Here is an 18,181-nt window from a genome sequence, read left to right as displayed (position 1 = left end):
TAAAAATAAATATCTTACAATGGTTTTGTTAATTTTATAAAAGTATTTATTGAATATAAAAAATTGTTTTATCTGAGATAAAAATGCTAGTTAAGTTTTTATATAAGATAAATTCTGATTTAAACAATTTATTGAAAACTGATTGGTGTGAAATATGAATGGATCAATTTCTTAATTTTCATAAATATTCTTAATCTTCTTTTATGAAAAAATGATGACTCAATTCATAAAAGAAAAATGATGTGAAGGGCGTTTTATCCGTAGACGCTTCTATAGTTCTTGCAGCATCTTCCCGAGGTTCGACTTAATTCTTGCAGCATCTTCCAGAGGTTCGACTTAAAAATCCAAAACTCGGGAAATGGATTTAACTTACCTTTTAGCTTCTAAGGTCGAACTTTGACATCCAATAAGAAAATTTGACATTCAATAAGAAAATTACATCTTTCGGTGCGAAATAGCTAGAACCGAAATTTTTTTTGAAAAAACATCTCTTAATATATTTAAACAAAAAAATATATAAAAATTCAATCTTTTAAAGAGTATATTTATTAAGAAATATTTCAGTATTATTTTTAAATAAGATTTAATAATTAAATATATTTAAGAATAGAAACTTAATATTTTATATAAAAATTTAAAAACATATAATATAAAATTATTCAATGATTAATATTAAATACAGGCTTTTCATCTAAACAAAAGTTTATATTCATATTTAAAATTCTTACATTATTTTCTTATTTTTTTTAAACTTTACCTTTCATAAAAACATAACATTTTAATAAAAAAATTATATTAATAATCTTCAAATGACTTATATTAATCTCATTTTTGGAACTTATACATTAACTATTTTGTTACAAGAGTATCCTTATATGTGCAAATGATTCATTACAACTTCTAAACAACAATCTAAAAAGAATACAAAAACAAGATTAACAAATTACCTTAACTTTCTCATCGAATTTATTTCATCAAAGTAAACAACTTACCAACAAGTTAGAAAAAAGATCAAATCATTATTCATCATCATAATTTACCTTTCATACTATCTTCTCGTCGATTCAGACCACATCGGCAGCATCCTCCCTCCAACATTCACGTTGTTATTGTTGTCGTTATTACAGTGCGACTCATTAATCATCTCAATGTCATTATCCAAGTTGGATTCATCAAAATCTACAAAGGCATTAATACAATCATTATATTCATCCAACTCGATATGATCAATGGCTTCCTCCTTCGATTTGATTGGCTTTTTCGTCGCTCTTTTCTTAGACCTGTTGGTACTTTCATCCATGAAATCGTCGTTTTCTTTTCCCCTTCTTCTCCTCTTTGCTGAATCTGTACTGTCATTGCTGCTGTTCTTATCTGTACTATTATTATTATTATGTTCCTTTATCGTCGCTTCAATTGTTTCTAAAACTCGATCTCCATACTTGTTAGCCTTTACACTGTATTTCAATTAACAACCACCAACATTAATTACAACTTTATATGGAATTGAAGGATCGATACAAATGTTCTTATGTCTATATCTTGAGAGAATTTTATCTGTTAGGAATAATCTGTAATTCCAAACCTTTCATCATTGAAACTACCTAAAGGGTTTTTCTCTAAATAAAATATAAAGAATAAAAACAATTACAATTTACTCTAATAATATTAAAACATGACACAAAGTCTAATGTTTTTTTACCCAAATAACCTAATTTTTATAACTTACATCAAATAAGACTATTCAAATAACCTCAAATCAAACAAGCCTAATTTTTATACATAGGCTTGTTTGATGTTTGTTTGGATTCACTTATTAATCAAATAATTTAAATCACTAAGGATATTTTGGTCATTTGATCCAAATCAACCACTTTTATTTAATCTTAGGTTATTTTATAAAAAAACTTTTAACATATCACTTATCTTTTCAACTATTAGATTACTTAATTCAAAGTGTTAAATATCTTTACTTTATTTTTTTTATAAAATTAAAATTTTAATTACAAAGGACAGTTTAGTAAGTTAACCCAAAGAACCTACTTTTTCATCAAACAAGATTTTGATTTCATAACCTAGATTTTTCCAGATAAGTTCTAGCAATTATAAATATGTAGTGCATATTGAAATAGAGATTTAACTTAAATCATATATAAAGAAACATTGAAACTATAACATACTTGCCAATGCCATGGATCTCTAGTAGTTCTTCCTTAGTCATGGGAATTATCTTGCTGATCTGATGCAATGTCGCATTTCTACCAAAAAAAAACAAATCCGTCAACCATAATGTTAAAAAAATTATAATTCTTTTGAAAAAAGAGGGAATGAGAATGAACCCGAATATGTGGTAGGCCATGACTCCATCTCCAGCTTCTTTAAGGAGAACAGTTCGAAGTCTTCTTAGAGCCGTGTAAAGCTTGGCAGAGAGATTCTATATGAAGTTATTCATATTAAGCACAATCACAATGGATTTGAGTAGCCAGAGAAAGTCTAAGAGTTTGTTTGATCTTGGGTTATTTGATTAATTAAAAAAACATTTATCACATCACCTATCCTTTAAAACATTCAAAATACGAGAAGACATTTTAATAATTTAACACAAATAATCCATTTTTTCATTCATAACCCAAGATCAAATAAGCTATAATACTGCACTTAAAACATACAGAGTCGGTTTCTTGTTGAGTTTGTGCAGGAGTCTCCACAAGTGATGGACTTTGTTTTCCAGATGTTAATGATCCTTTTGCCGGAGTTGCATCAGTTTTGCTCAGTTTAGATTGTTTAAGAGAGGAATGGAATCTGACAGTTGGTATCACAGTAAAAAAAAATGTATGTCAAAAAACAGAATGATCTACAAAATAATCTAATCATTATAAAAATATACCTTTCTACCAAATGAAGAAAAACAATTACACGATAATTTGGATCATGATTCTATTAATTGATTTATATAACAAACGATGCAACAAAAATCACAATATAACATGGATCATAATCTAAAAAAATCTTATACCTCGTGAAACTAAAAGTGAAGTTGATTTGCAACTTATTCTCTAAAACACAAAATGAGAATGACAGAAGTAACAGCAACAATAATAAGAAAGGATTCAAGGGGAATTCTAAGTACAGAAGACAACAAAACAAATATTGATTGAGAAATAAAAAAAAAGTCACAAACCTTAACTTAATTTTCTGAATACCAGCATATAGATTGTAAGCCTTGGGTTGATTTACCTATAAAGAAGTCCAAACTATATTTTATTAGGATCCTAAATAACACTACCCCTGTAATAGATGGGAACCAAATCAAGATTTTACCTTTAGTATGGAGGTGACAGAGCCATAAACATCACTCTTCTTAACATCCTCCAGTAGAATATCCTCAACAACAAGATGGTGAAGTATCCGAGAGGCTTCCCCTTTATCTATATGTTTCCCAGCTCCATGCAAGCTCAGAGTTTCGTGTCGTTGTTTCTTCACCTGGATTTTGATATCAATCAAACAAGTACAATTTACTCAAATGTAGAAATAATGTACAACACACTTGGTCTATGTTTGGATGTTGATAATTGGAATTGGAACTAGAATTACAATTCAATTCTCATGTTTGGAGATATCACAGAATTACAATTTCAAAATAGGAGCAATGGTTGAAACTACTTAAAAAATCATATACATTTAATTTCAATTCTTTATTAAGTAATCAAACAAATAAAGGATTTGGGCCTGAATGATGAAAGGTTATTTGGATTATGCCATATCAATCAAATCATGAACTATTTTTTAATTTTAAATATTCTAATATTTTAATCATTTAACTGAAAGAACACAAAATAATCATTTAACCAACATTTAATTAGGATTTAATTTTCTTTTTTTCAGTCTTTGTTCCCCTGCTTTCCCCTCCCTTTTGTAAAATTTGACAGCTTCTCGCATTCCTTCAATCAATTCAATGAAAAGTTTACCTTTTAATAATAATAATAATAATCAACATTTTCATCAAACAAGTTTTCCCCCAAATTATTGGTATATTAGAAAAAAAAAACCTACACAGGGGGCAAGCTCTTGAAATTGGACCCTAAACTTTAGTTCCAGTCTTGACCAAAACCAAACATAACCTTGGAGAACTTACATTTTGGCTCAGGGAACCTCTGAAAACATCTAAGATATGAGATGATGAGAACTTTTGTCCTGCTAACTTCACCAACTCAACCTAAACAAAACAATGAGCCAGAATAAGTAAACATAATCCATGCACTAGAAAAGATGTATAATCGCCAGTTTGAGTAAATTAATAAAGAAATAGTATTGATAATACAGAAGAAGCTCCTTTAAAGGGCTAATGTGATTTCAGCAACTAAAATAAAGAAAAGTTAATTGCCTACCAATTGCTTTGCAATCTCAGTCACGTCCTTCTCAACTAGTTCTTTCATCTTGGAGCAATTGTCACATGTTTTCTTGCAGTTGACAGAATCAAATTTCTCCCCTAAATGAATGAGTTGTAGAAGACGTCGACATTCAACATCGTTTTCACAATAACTGACCTGATTTGTGGATCTAGTCAGTTCACAAGGAAAATTATCTGACTTGTGCTGGCATAAACATAAAAAAAATGTTTGTGCCCTGTACCATTTTCCGAAGATTCTCAGTATTTGTTTCCATTATCCTTCCAGAACTGGTCGTATTGGTACGACTACCTCCATAAGATGCTGAACTCTGCTCCGCCCCTCCTTGAGTAATCATATGTTTGACCCTGATCTGCATAAAATGAACTAGAATACTAAAACAGAATTTTCTTAAATGAAAAGGCTGTAGTCACATTAGGACCTTGTATGATGTAGATTTTTATGAAATTCTCCGACTTAAATTTTGGTGAAAATGTGGATTGCTAAGGTTAAATGATTAAAATATTCTTTATATACAACATTTTAAAATGTTATAAAAGTAAAGTAAAGGTATATGAGATGGGTAATAGACAATGACTTACATAATCACCGTAGTTATAGTACAAAATACAAGATGAGCGGAGACCATCTCTACCAGCCCGGCCACACTCCTAAAAAAGAATAAGTGGAAGACAATGTTTGGTTATATATTTAGCAAAATGTGACCAAGAAGTATCTTCTTGTTCTATCAAAGTAATCTTATAAAGACACCATGGTCTCTTGCCAGCTAAACCTGATGGTATCCTTCAATGGATTTAGGAACGGAGTGATGAATGACAAATCGAACATCCGGTTTGTTGATGCCTGAAACATTGATGTCAACACAAATGCATCTAAAAGCTTGTATGACTCAAAAAATGAAAATGAACCATACCCATCCCAAATGCAACTGTAGCACATATTATATTGATCTCATCTTTGCTCCACTGTGTCTGAACTAAAGCCCTTTGAGAAGGGTCCATACTACCATGGTAAAAAGTTGCTTTGTGCCCATATTCCTGTAGCAAGTAGCCTTTTTTGAGTGATAATTAAGCATACAAGCATTATACTGATATTTGGTGTACCAACCTATCCAGCTGCTACAGGTGCAGAAAAAGACATGAATAGTGTACATACCATTAAATAGTCTAATGTAAATACCATAAATTTTCACAAATTCGGTTGGTATTTAGCAACCAAAAAGTCAAAGCAGAAATCATAATCCAGTAACTTGTAGTCATCTCCAATACAAAACAAGACACATGACTCCTAATGTGGGACTCTGCAGTAGAATATGATTATATAATTTTAGACTCTTTGTGCTAAAAAAATCACTTTGCAAACAATTACTGTTTTTATGAAAGAAATGGTACTACTGTCTTTTATGGGGAGAGGGTGGAAGGACCATAAAAGTGGAACAAACAGAGGAAATGAGATGAAACTAATTTATTTCTCAATAAGTTAACAAAACAACCGTGTTTCACCATTTCGAAACACTATAGCTACCATAAAGCATCCACTTATTTGACCTAATATACAGAAAATATAATATAAAGGAATAACACAGTTTGTATAACATTCAAAATACCGAGTTTTCCGGATAAGAAAAACTTGTTGGTAGAATCCTATATGAAATAATTACAAGGATGGGAGAAGAACCTGTAGCTTTTCGGCAACTTTTTCACAATCCAATCTTGAGAGACAATAAATAATACCACACTCATCGAAATGGTTCTCTCTAATGAACTTGTCAATGTCCTCCATACACTTTTTGGTCTTGGGAATAATAGAATACCTGTAAAATCCAACCCGGTGTCATTTCAACTTCTGTAGAAAATACTATATTATTTGAAGACTGACCATAAATTCGGACGATTGAAACTTTGTCTGAATACAATACAGTTAACAAGGCCAAGGGCCTGTACAACATCTTCCTTTACACTAGCTGTGGCAGTTGCAGTCAAAGCCAACACTGGTGTTGTTGGGAACTTCTGTTTCAGGAGACCAAGGCACTACAAAACAATTACAGTAAAAGTGCTTAAGGATACATGTATTTTTCATCAAAGTTTCCCGTCATTTGGTTTGTCTCTAACCTGGTAATCTGGTCTAAAGTCATGTCCCCATTGGCTTACACAATGTGCTTCGTCAATGACAATCCTAGAAAGCAATTCACGAGCATGTAGTTTCTCCAAATGTCGAAGTAAGACATCACTCCTGCATTATTGAAATATCTTTCTCTTATAAGTTACAGAATAGGAACTGCAATCTCTGCAAGAAATCCTAGATAAGAAGTAATTACTCAATTCCATGCCAGAACTTTAACAACTTCTTGCCTAATAAATCTTGCAACATATAGCTCAACCTAGGAGTATGAGAAATTAAATGTTTTACAGTCAAGCTCATCTACTAGCACCATCTGCATATTGTTAGTTATCTGATACGAGAGAAAAAGGTTAGGGCTAATGTCATATGGTTGTAGTATGCTGTTAATGGCGGTTAGTAGAAGTTACTAATAGAATAGTATATATAGATGGAAGGGAGAATTACATTTGGGAGAAACGAGAGAGATAAACTTTAAAAGAGTATTCAATTGTTTTTTTGCTTAACTACAAGTCTACAACATAACAATACTAGTTTATTTATACTATTCTATTAGTATCCACTATTAATCGCATACTTCAATCATATGGCATTAGCCCTAACCCTTTCCCCTTGTATCTCTATCCTAACAACTTATGGTTGAACACATAATCAAAGTATTAGTCAAGAAGGGATCAATGTATTAATCTGAAAAGTGCATGTGTTCAAAATTGCACGTAATATGTTATGTCACATTTGCAGCATCTAAAGAGTTCATTCTCTAGCATAACTAAACCTTCATTGTTTCAGCTGCATACTCACCTTGCAACTTTCTCAGGTGTGACATACAAGAGTTTGTATGTGCAGTAATCTGAGGAAAGCTCCCTAAAGATCTCCTGTTGCTCTGCCCATTCCATATTGGCACTTAAATAAGTGGCAGGTATATTTGCCTGCAGAATCAATAGAAAGATCAAATACATTTAATCAAACATGAAAGGAAGATAGCTAAATTGATAATAGACAAGAAATACCTGCAATAGGTGCATTATCTGATCTTGAATAAGTGAAACAAGGGGAGAAATCACTAAGGTTATGCCTGATCCAACAAGAGCAGGAAGCTGCAAGCAGATAGCATAGGCTTTTATTTAGAATATTATTCCGATTTGGATGTGATTATATTATGAATTTGAGTTCCTTATTCTTAATTTATGTAGATTATACATATAGGCAACAAGTTCTTTATCAATAAAATATTTATTTGTATTTCCACATAGTTCAAACTATTTAGATCAATAAAATAAGAAAAGGATTTGAGAGGGTTAATTGGTAACACAAATTTATGTTTGTCATACATACCTCCCATTTGATTATGAAGATTGTTTGATATGTTACAAGAATGGAAATTTTAATGTACATGTGAATTTTGTGACCAGAAAATTGTTTGTTAATTGAAAACTGATCCACGAGGAATATGTAGCATGTCTTAGGGTTAGTATAACAGAGGGGAATAGTTCTTGAAGATAGATATGTAAAGTAGTCCCTTAAGTATTGGTTAGAAGATAAATAAAGGGTACAATTGGTATTCTTGATTAATAATGTGTATAAATAGATGATTAGTCTTCTATAGGATTTTATGAATGGAAATGAAATGATGACTTGATAGTTGTTCTACACTCTCATACCCAATTCATTAGAGTTCTACTCTCAATTATTTCCTAGCAGAATACCTCAAAACAAAATCCTATCAAAAACAGAACAGTAAATAAAGTAAGAGACTGAGAAGTCCAAAAACATTACAAGTCCAGGATTATTTTTTCTATAATTAGAATTCATTAGGTGAATCTTAAAAAGAAAATTGAAAAGGTAAATTTTGTATTAAATAGAATCGTCACCAACTGCAATGTTTTGATAGGCAAATCTTCAACATTACTGAGAAACAGAATAAAAAACTAAACGAAATAGTTTGTTCCAAAAAGAAAAACACTTACCTGATATGTAAGACTTTTTCCTCCTCCAGTTGGCATAAGAACAAAAACATCATGTCCACTCATTGTGGCATTGATAATCTCCCTCTGATTGGGGCGGAAAGAGTTATTACCAAACACTCTCTTGTTATTTTCCTGGAAATGGACAAAGAAACAGAAATAATCAAAAACATTTCCAGTACATGACTACACATTCATTGTGAACAGTTGGCAATAAGAAGGCTAAAAAAATCTTATAAACATGTTTCATACAAAAGTTTTGATAACTTCAGAAAATAATCACACCTCCAACTTCCTTGTCCAATGGAAATCACGACTTTGCCACTTTGCATCAATCGAACCTTCAATATATTTAACATCAACATACTTTGGAACATAAGTTTCCCTTTCCGTGGGGAACAATGTAGAACCAGGCCGATCTACAGAAGATACTGGCAATGATGGTGGATTCCACATATCATGAATATTACTGCCACTATTCATGAAACCCTCAGATTCAAATCGTCTTGAATCTAGCTTGAATGTAGATGTTGGAGTTTGATACTCGGAGGCCATATGAGAGGCTGTGGATGCAGAAAATTGTGATTTCTGTCTTTCCTCATTCGCCACCTTAGCACGAAGATACTTCTCAAGCTCTTGAGACTGTTTTTTCAAATGCAACCTTTCTTGGCGAAGCTTCTCAATATCTTCTGAAGACAGGTTAGTAACATTATCAAGAAGCTCATTTGCTATGGCAATTAGCTTGTCCTTCATGTCTTGTAAATGATTTGAGGATTGTGGACATAATCCTAGCTGTATCAAGTTCAATAATGAGAAGAAGATTATAGGAGTTAAGATGAAACACAGTAAAGATATACCATTGAACCATGCATGCAGTTCTCCTGTAGTTCTACTGGGAAAGACAAATCTTCGCGCCTAAACACATTGTTTTCATTGATCAAGGGAGAAACAGAAGGAGTCCTAGAAATAGATTGGGGTGTGCATGATTGGTAGTGCTCCTGTACAATTTGGTCAACATCGATATTCTGGAAAATAGAAATGGTATGAGAAACTTGAATTTAAACAAGACAATCTATAAATATTCTATAAAGTTCATATTGATGATTCTATTTAAGAATGTTCTAGTTTACAGTTTGTTAAGCCATCCAGTAGAACTTAAGAAATGTTTTAAGTTTTAATGGAACATGAAAACAATAACTTATGCACCTTTGCTGATGTACAGTAAATGTACTGCGTTTAAGACCAGCAGAATCTTAGTGCCTTTTAAGAATTTTTCAGTCAAATTTGATTGGCTTTGCATAGAACCATAGGGAAATATATTGTTTGACATAGTCAGGGGGCATGGTGAAACAGGGAGAAAAAATATAGCTGGAATCAACAAGAAGGTGATGTCAACTAGTTTTACCTCAAGGATAGCATCATCATCAATGTCATCAGAAAAAGCAACACCAGAGCCTTCAACTTCCATTCCATGGGCCACGTGATTACTAGGTATACTATTTGAAAGTTTTACATGAGAGTTTCCTGGCACCAATCCAGAACTGTAAATCTGTTTGCCTTTAACATCTCCACTTATTACAAGATTATGAGACTGAGGTTTAGAAGAATTTCCAAAGCAGCTTGGGGATTCTCCAACTGGGCTATTTGCTGTGAACACGTTGTTGTGTGTTTGCACAGCTTCTGAGGATTCATATGCATTTATTTTAGTAACTCCTCTTTTGGGCAACGCCAAGGAAGCATTTTTAACAAAAGGGACACTTTTTCCAGGTTTGACATAACTTCTGGTAGACAGACTGTTGGAAAGAACTTGCCAGGCCTGTCATAAATAACACATAGGAACAATGATCAAAACTAGGAAAATTAATCAACAGCAATTTTTTCATCTCTGAATGAGAACAAGAAGATAATTGATTGGAACTGTGAAATTTACAAAACATGTCTCACTTATACTACAGCAACCCACAGAAGGAGAAGAAAGTAGAGCATACACCAAAGGAGGGAATGACAACGGCATGAGACGAGTACATGGAAAGAAAGAAACTGTGCATAAAGAAAACAGGCAATGACTTACCATAACATTAAAACATTTGTTTACGATAATAACAAGAGAATGTCACGAGGAACAATAAATCAATAAGAACAAAGTAGATGAGGCATGTCATGTTAATCTATTAATTACAAAAGAAAACTCCAAACACAGAACAACTGCATACCTTTTCAAGGTGCAGGCCTTGCATCATCTGACCATTCAGAATCTGACAATCCATAGGCCTAAAAGAAATAAAAATAAAAGCAAAATAAGAATATAACAGTAAAAGTAAAGCAACAGATGGGTTTCAGTACCTGTATTTTTTTCATTTCCAATAAAAATGGAAATAAACTAAACAAGCATTTAAGCAAATATCAATTAATAATTTATGGTAAGCATTGAAACTGTACTTAACCTAAGAAAGCACTCCTGATATATAGAAAATATAAAGAGGAATCTATCAACTTGAGTCCATTATGAGAGGAGGAAAACAAACACATATAAAACGGTACAAATCCACCATTACAGGTAAATGGTGAGATATCTGCAATATGTGCATTTATTGTCTCGTAACATAACAAAATTACATACCTAATGTCGCTTGGTGGCCTTTGTATTAACGGTGAGAAAAGGAAGTTTGAAGTCAATCCGCTATTTTGGTTGGAAATCTTAGCAAGAGCACTTGCATGTTGGGACCAGTTATCCTTGGGACATTTTTCAACAGTACCAAAAAATTTGGTTATATCTGTTTGACTTTGTATCACCAAAACAAGAACAAAAATCATTAATTCTAAAATTAAGGAAGAAGATATCCAAAGAAGAATCTACAAGTCCCTACCTCATGTGATTCCCTTTCGTCATTGACTAACATCTCTCTTCAGAGTTGTACGTGTTCTTTTGTCACAAAAGAGAACAAATCAAGAAGTACAGACCTACTAACCATGGTTTATTTCATGTCCAAACCAATTTCTTAAGTCCTGAAATGAGCAGATATCTTAAATCAATCTAAGTTTAATAATAACAATATTAATAATAAAGATGGTGTATAGAGAACATCATCATTCATCAAATAGTCATCAAATAGTGCTGATTATTTCCTCATGAATATGAACATTCAATAAGCTCCAAAACACATCTATACTGGTCAGCACTAATATACGAATATGTATAAATCTGATGATTTTGATGATTTATATATTTAATGCCCGTCCATACTAGGAAAGTTTTATGAACAATTCTCAGTTCAATCACAGTGCAGGACAAAGATACGATAGTTAATAACCACCACGAGCAGAAAATTACACAGAGAACGAAATAACAAAAGCATTAAGATTGCAGCTCCCTTGTATGATAATGATTCTAAACACATCGTTTTTCTCCTCGTTCGATACTTCCTCAATCACAAAGCAAATTACACTCAATTAGGTCACATTTTTAACAAAATATCATGTTCTCTTATCAAAACATTCGAAACTTAGGTTGAGAATGAATGCGCAACTCATATTTCGATTGAATGTATGAAATGGTTCGTAAATCGATGCAAAAGATAAATTTACCAGGAAATGACGGAATCAGATTAACTGCTGAAGCTATCGGGGGATTATTGAGAGACCGGCGATGTGATTTCTGGAAGTGAAGACTGTTGATACAGCTTTTGTGTGTGCGTTCGGAAATCTGGGTGCGATGGGGATAGAGAAAGGCGGGCGCGGCAGGGAAAAGGGTTTTCAAATAATCGCGCGGTATGTAATATAGGCGATTTCATAAATTAAACTCAAATTTCGTTCTAAAATTTTATTTTATATTTTAAATCGAGTTTAACTTTTTTTTTTTTTTAAATAATTTTTAGGTTTGAACTGGAATTGAGATTTATTTAATCAATTAAAATATTAATATATTTTTACTTTATTTTTATAAAAAAAAAATTATATAAAAATAAATATTACAATTAATTAAAAATTCAATAATTTATTTTTTTATTAAATAATTCTTTTTTAATAAAATTTTCAAATAACTAACATAAAACAAGCTCTAATGTTTAAGATTTTTTTATTTAAGTTTAAAGTAGTTATAAACGGATTAAAACATATTTATTAGAATAAATATTTATTTATCTTTGATTATAAATTTTTAGTTGAGTTTAACCATGTTCTTAGTTGGTAAATAAGAAATTTTAACGTCATCATAAATTATTTTTGATAGTTTTCTGTCATTTATAATATATGAAGGTAAAAGTAAAAAAATGGTATAATTAGTCATATAAAACCACTTTATATTTATATTGATGTCTGAAATTAGACTATAAAATATAAATATGTAATAATATACTTACATTTATAATAAAATTAATATATATTTTTTTCAAACTTAGACTCAAATTTAATTAAAAAATAAAATAAATAAAAACACTATTGTTAACTTTATCTACAAATAGACCCGAAACACAACGAGATTAACCATTTGGGAGCAACAATGAAATATTTTCCAACGATCAAACATAACATAAACCCGAAACACAACGAAATTAACCATTTGGGATCAACAATAAAATATTTACCAACGATCAAACATAACATAAAATTTAGCAAATTCACCGTAGGATTGATCGATAATATAGCTTAAAAAAATTGTTTTCAATTGAGCCTTTATCTGAGTCATAACACCACCACCACTGTCAATAATATAGATTACACCAACAAAACTATCAAATACATTTACACATTAATTATTTTCAAGTCCAAACATGATTTGAAGCAGTTTTTTTATCCTTTTTTATAACAACCAAATGACACTCACACTCAATATTGAACAATAATTTAATCAACTTAGAATTTCTATTGGAGTAAATTGTGAAATTCCCCACTTGCATGAACCTCCTTGACCCTCTTATCATACTCATCTTCTTCATCGTCGTCATCTTCTTCCTCCTCCTCCTCTGGATCATCTTCGCCATCGTCATCTTCCTCGATTCCCCACCCGAAGCCTCCAATCGAACGCGAAACTGGAGGTGGAATCTTGGCCTCTTCCACTATTTTCATGATCTCCTCCACACTCTGGAGGGAATATGTAGGGTTTTCTCTTCTATAATACATTGCCTGATTTGCTTCAGTTAACTCTCTTGGTAGGTTCTTCAGAAACCAAGGGTGGCGTTTGATTTCCTCGATACTGATCCTCTACAAAAACAGGAAATGATCGTCGTTACAAAAATAAAGATTGTTATGGTTTCTATCCCATCATCAACTAATTACATTAAATTCTTTAAACAATCAACCAAATTACTAAAATACAATTATTTTTTATAATATTTTAGTCATTTAACACATATAAACCATATTTTTCATCAAATGTTTTTATTTAACTGCAAAAGAAAAAAGTTCAAACAAACTCCAAGGTCTTGTTTGATTTAGGGTTATTTGAATCACTAAGTGGTTATCTTCAAATAACCTTAATTGATGTATAGGTTATTAGATTTTGATGAGCTAGAGAATATCATAAAAATGAAGTCAACAATTCTTAAATTACGGATACATACCCTCAATGGATTAGCGACAAATATCCGAGAAAGGAGGTGCCTACAATCTTGGGAGACATGTACATAATCTGGAATCTTGTATTGAATAGCCATTATCCGCTACAAAATGCAGTTTAAAATGTCAAAGACATGGAGGATTCGAAAGAAAAAAGACAATAATATGCTTACCTGAATGGTTTTCCTGAAATTTCTCGGGTCTTGTTGATCTTCAAAAGGGTATGCCCCAACAAGCATAACATAAAGAGTCACCCCACAGGACCAGACATCAGCTAACTATAAATCATGCAGACAAAATGGAAGAACTTTTTAAGTGAAGACTACGAAAACAAGCTCAAAATGTTACTTTCTTTTCTAGGTGAATAAACAAGGGTGAAAGTAGTGTTGAATTATCATCTCAAATCTTAGTGCGAAGGTTTCAAAGGTAAAAAATTGTATTTAAGTAGTGAAGTTCTGTCTAAAGTCATAGATAGAACATGTAATGCAAGTATGAAGCAGGTTTCAGACTCGAGAGTATTGGAGGAGAAGCTACAAAAAATACTTTTGGAGGACCTTTTTTTTTAATGAAGGGTCTTTTATAAATGTCGTTAGATAAAATGAACCAAGTTACAGACAGACAAAAATTGAATGAGCAACAAGAAAACAATGAAAAAGAGATGCTAGAGTAACGAGGATCGAGTTGTTAAGGATTCTAACCGGTCTGGACTTACTGTAAAAAATCTTCTGAATCCTTTCAAATTGCATAGAGCTTGATTTAATTGGGTATAACCATGTGTTCACACATTCCCTTGTAATCGTACACAAAAAATAAAACAGAGGCTTTTGATTATTAGGGTCGAATGACCAAATATATAATATTAAAGTGTTACAAATCCAGCAAAGGATTTTGGTATTTTAGGTAATAATATGAATCATTTAATGGAATAAGTGATTGATAATGAATATTGATTTATTTATCAAACAACACCTAAGATAACAAAAGCAATCTCCGTGACTGGGAGAATGGGAAGATAACAATGCGTAGCCACATAAAAGAGAATGAATTTCTTGTGATAAAATGATACAATGAAAACGAAAACATACCTTGCCATCATATTCTCTCCGAGATAGAACTTCTGGGGCAATATATGCAGGAGTGCCAACAGTGGACTTGGGTCTTGAATGCAGTAAAGATGACTACAATAAGAAAACAGAGCAGCGTGATGATCATGGCTTTAAAATTTTGAGCAATTAGAACCAACCAAATTATATATACTCAAATACAAACCTTCGAGTAACCAAAGTCGCAAATTTTAAGGCGAGGGGCGGGGCTTCCATCTAAAAGGGTATTCTCTAGCTTTAAATCTCTGTGGCATATTTGCTGTAGAATGCACAAAATATTAGGTAATTACAAAAATAGGTAGATATATAGACAAGTTAGTGTATCTTAAAATTCCATTACCAGAGAATGACAATAGCTGACTCCTGAGATAAGTTGCTGGAAAAAGTATCTAGCCTGGAAATATTGAAAGACAGACCCCAAAGGAATGCTTAGCCAAGTAGAATATCACATTAAAACACAAATCTCATATATATTTCTGCTGTGTTAACTAGACTCGTTATATTTGCTTCTAAGTTTGATCTGAAATAAAACTCCCAAGCAGGTCAATGTAAAAAAAAATAAGAAAGAGGCTTAAATTTGGTCCAACAATAAATGTATGATATTTTTTTGCTAAGAATGTATGATGATTGGAGATGCTCCTAAAGAGTGGAACAAGATCAAAGACTAGATGATTATGAGAACTAAATTCAAGTTTTCTTCTCGCATTTATATAAGTGTACATTTGGAGCTTGCATATATGAAATCCAGAAAGAAATGAATACAATAATATTTGGTAGCAACAATAGAATCAATGGTGAAATTTGGAAAGTACAAAACTATGCAGTTATTCAAAGTGGAATTTCTAGTTTAACAATTGGCTAGTATGCAAGGAATGTCCATTGATTCTGAAAAGGTGATGAGGAACTAAGATGATTTGAACATAGAAAATGAGAATTGTTAATGTTTTAGGAAGCTAGTCATGGTCCCTAATTTAACTTTTAGCTTCTGAATCTCGGTTAATTGAATTTCCTGCTCCGGGTATTATTTCGCGACGTTCTGTATATGAGCCAGGCTTGTATGGTCCTGGAATATGGGTTCCTTATGGACTAACGGAAAAGTTCAACATTCTTAATGGAAATCGAACCTGAGACCTTCGGTCTCTTAAGCAAGACTCTTGTCACTTGAGCTACCCTAATGAGTTGTTAAATGTTTACCTTTACTAAATCTAACAAAAGGAATTTCCTTTTCTAAAATAATAAAAACGCAGAAACCAATCAAGAAGTTGAATCGCATATCCGAACAGAGATCAAGATTGAATCACAAAACCTCATCTTCACTGAATCGCCCTGCAGTACAGATACGTTCAAAGAGTTCACCACCAGCAGCATATTCCATTACAATAGCAAGATGAGTTGGGGTCAAAACAACCTAGAAATGAAAGCTCAACTTCAGAACTGATGAACCATATATAGTAAAACAATAGATAGTCAAAGAGATTATATCAGACCTCTTTGAACCGAATAATGTTAGGATGTCGCAATGATCTATGATTTATGATCTCCCTAGCAACATTCTCATCAATCTACAACCATATAAAAGTATAATCTCAATTCAATCAGTAAAAGTTGATTTCTCATGATAATGTAAAACAATTCACTAACCTTATTCCCTCTTTCGATGTATTTCATAGCTACAAGCTCTTTAGTTTCCTTATTCCTCATCAACCTCGCCACACCAAAATTCCCTGCTCCTATATCCTTCACAAGCTCATACTTCTCCATACTCCTCTCAAATCTCCAAATACAAACGAACTAAGCTAATAATTAATACAGTTACACCTTATCAACATTCAGCAAACACCAAACCCTAAATCAACCGAGAGATCCAAATATTCTACAAAAAACAGCTACGCCGAAGATTCGAATTCCTTGTCTTCACAACTTCTCGTAAGAGATCAGATTCGCGGTTTCTGCATGGATTAATAAAGCGGAGTCGGAAAGATTTCAAGGAAATCAAAAGAACAGTGACAGTTATACCTTGATTAGATCAGTTGATCATCAGTTCATCATCACAGTGGCCATATGAAGGAGAGAAAGAGCATGGATCATCATTCAGCAAACATGAAACCCTAAATCAACCTAGAGATCCAAATATTCTACAAAAAAACAGCTACGCCGGAGATTCGAATTCCTTGTGTTCGCACCTTATCGTAAGAGATCAGATTCGCGGTTTCTGCATGGAATATTAAAGCCGAATCGGAAAGATTTCAATGAAATCAAAAGAACAGTGAGATTTTTACCTTGATTAGATCAGTTGATCATCAGTTCATCATCATAGTAGCCATATACACGTATTAATTGAGGAGAGAGAAGATGGATCATCAACAGTATCTGACTGCATATTCAGTAAGAAGGTCAGACCAATCTCAGTGATGGGTGGAAACCATGTGCGGCACAAACCACGTGCAATCTTGAGATATCCTCAATCTACACCGTTCATCTGCAAAAAGCGCGATGATCGATAAAAATGGCGGTGGAGATTTATCTATATGTATGAAGGTTGTTTTGAATGTGAAGTAGTGAATAATTTATTAAGGGTGACGGCGTCAAACGGCTTACTTGTACAGCAATTTTTCTTTATCAAATGGTAAGTGGATGATTGTAAGGCCTTGTTTGTTTGGTGCTAAATCTAACATTAATTATTATTTTTCATTAAATCATAAATAAAATAACAAAATATAATTTATATTATATAACAAAATAATTCTTTTTTTTTTACCAAATATAGATATTAATTAATGTGTTACATTTATAAATTCAAATTGAGATTTTGAACTCATTTTTTCTAACCTTATAGTATGGGTTCTTATTATTAAAATTATACAAAAACGTCGTTAAATTATTATATATTTAAAAAAATGGTAGTCAAAACTCTTAATTCGTTTAAATTAGGTAATTAAATTAGTGACATAAATTTTTATTTATTTATAAATGTTAAGTAGATAATAAGTTAACATTTGAATCCGTTAAGTCAAACAAAGAAAATGTAAAAAATCTT

At 32.1% G+C, this 18,181-nt stretch overlaps 2 protein-coding genes across 2 annotated transcripts; both read right to left on the bottom strand.

The window, feature by feature from the left end:
* Positions 1-858: 858 nt before the first annotated feature.
* Positions 859-11,515, bottom strand: LOC124941136 (ATP-dependent DNA helicase Q-like 4A). The gene is made up of 24 exons (XM_047481402.1): positions 11,356-11,515; positions 11,109-11,270; positions 10,702-10,759; positions 9,894-10,304; positions 9,346-9,513; positions 8,774-9,280; positions 8,492-8,623; positions 7,535-7,621; positions 7,326-7,453; positions 6,518-6,638; positions 6,285-6,436; positions 6,084-6,219; positions 5,320-5,443; positions 5,179-5,249; positions 4,988-5,056; positions 4,630-4,758; positions 4,386-4,544; positions 4,133-4,213; positions 3,319-3,480; positions 3,179-3,234; positions 2,667-2,799; positions 2,337-2,431; positions 2,178-2,255; positions 859-1,454 (listed from the first exon to the last, which is right to left on the bottom strand). Exons 1-24 carry the CDS (start codon positions 11,376-11,378, stop codon positions 1,049-1,051), a joined length of 3,648 nt encoding a protein of 1,215 aa, XP_047337358.1. The 5' UTR covers positions 11,379-11,515; the 3' UTR covers positions 859-1,048.
* Positions 11,516-13,289: 1,774 nt separating this feature from the next.
* Positions 13,290-17,535, bottom strand: LOC124941137 (serine/threonine-protein kinase SRK2A-like). Its single transcript, XM_047481403.1, has 11 exons — positions 17,424-17,535; positions 17,161-17,356; positions 16,786-17,093; positions 16,632-16,706; positions 16,451-16,552; positions 15,485-15,538; positions 15,311-15,403; positions 15,127-15,219; positions 14,215-14,319; positions 14,047-14,145; positions 13,290-13,687 (listed from the first exon to the last, which is right to left on the bottom strand). Exons 3-11 carry the CDS (start codon positions 16,903-16,905, stop codon positions 13,349-13,351), a joined length of 1,080 nt encoding a protein of 359 aa, XP_047337359.1. The 5' UTR covers positions 16,906-17,093; positions 17,161-17,356; positions 17,424-17,535; the 3' UTR covers positions 13,290-13,348.
* Between the last annotated feature and the right edge of the window lie 646 nt (positions 17,536-18,181).

Source organism: Impatiens glandulifera, chromosome 6 (assembly GCF_907164915.1).
Source record: "Impatiens glandulifera chromosome 6, dImpGla2.1, whole genome shotgun sequence".
Classification (NCBI taxonomy): Eukaryota; Viridiplantae; Streptophyta; class Magnoliopsida; order Ericales; family Balsaminaceae; genus Impatiens; species Impatiens glandulifera.
This window is presented reverse-complemented; position numbering and strand designations above follow the sequence as displayed.

Excerpts from the sequence above, each read along its gene's own strand:
- LOC124941136 (XM_047481402.1), bottom strand. The coding sequence starts at position 11,378 with ATGACGAAAGGGAATCACATGAG. Across the intron at positions 8,624-8,773 it reads ATTGGACAAGGAAGTTGGAG|GAAAATAACAAGAGAGTGTT; the intron begins GTGTGATTATTT and ends GTCCATTTCCAG. Across the intron at positions 5,444-6,083 it reads AAGTTGCCGAAAAGCTACAG|GAATATGGGCACAAAGCAAC; the intron begins GTTCTTCTCCCA and ends TACTTGCTACAG.
- LOC124941137 (XM_047481403.1), bottom strand. The coding sequence starts at position 16,905 with ATGGAGAAGTATGAGCTTGTGAAGGATATAGGAGCAGGGAATTTTGGT. Across the intron at positions 16,553-16,631 it reads ACATTATTCGGTTCAAAGAG|GTTGTTTTGACCCCAACTCA; the intron begins GTCTGATATAAT and ends TTTCATTTCTAG. Across the intron at positions 13,688-14,046 it reads TTGTCGCTAATCCATTGAGG|AGGATCAGTATCGAGGAAAT; the intron begins GTATGTATCCGT and ends CTGTTTTTGTAG.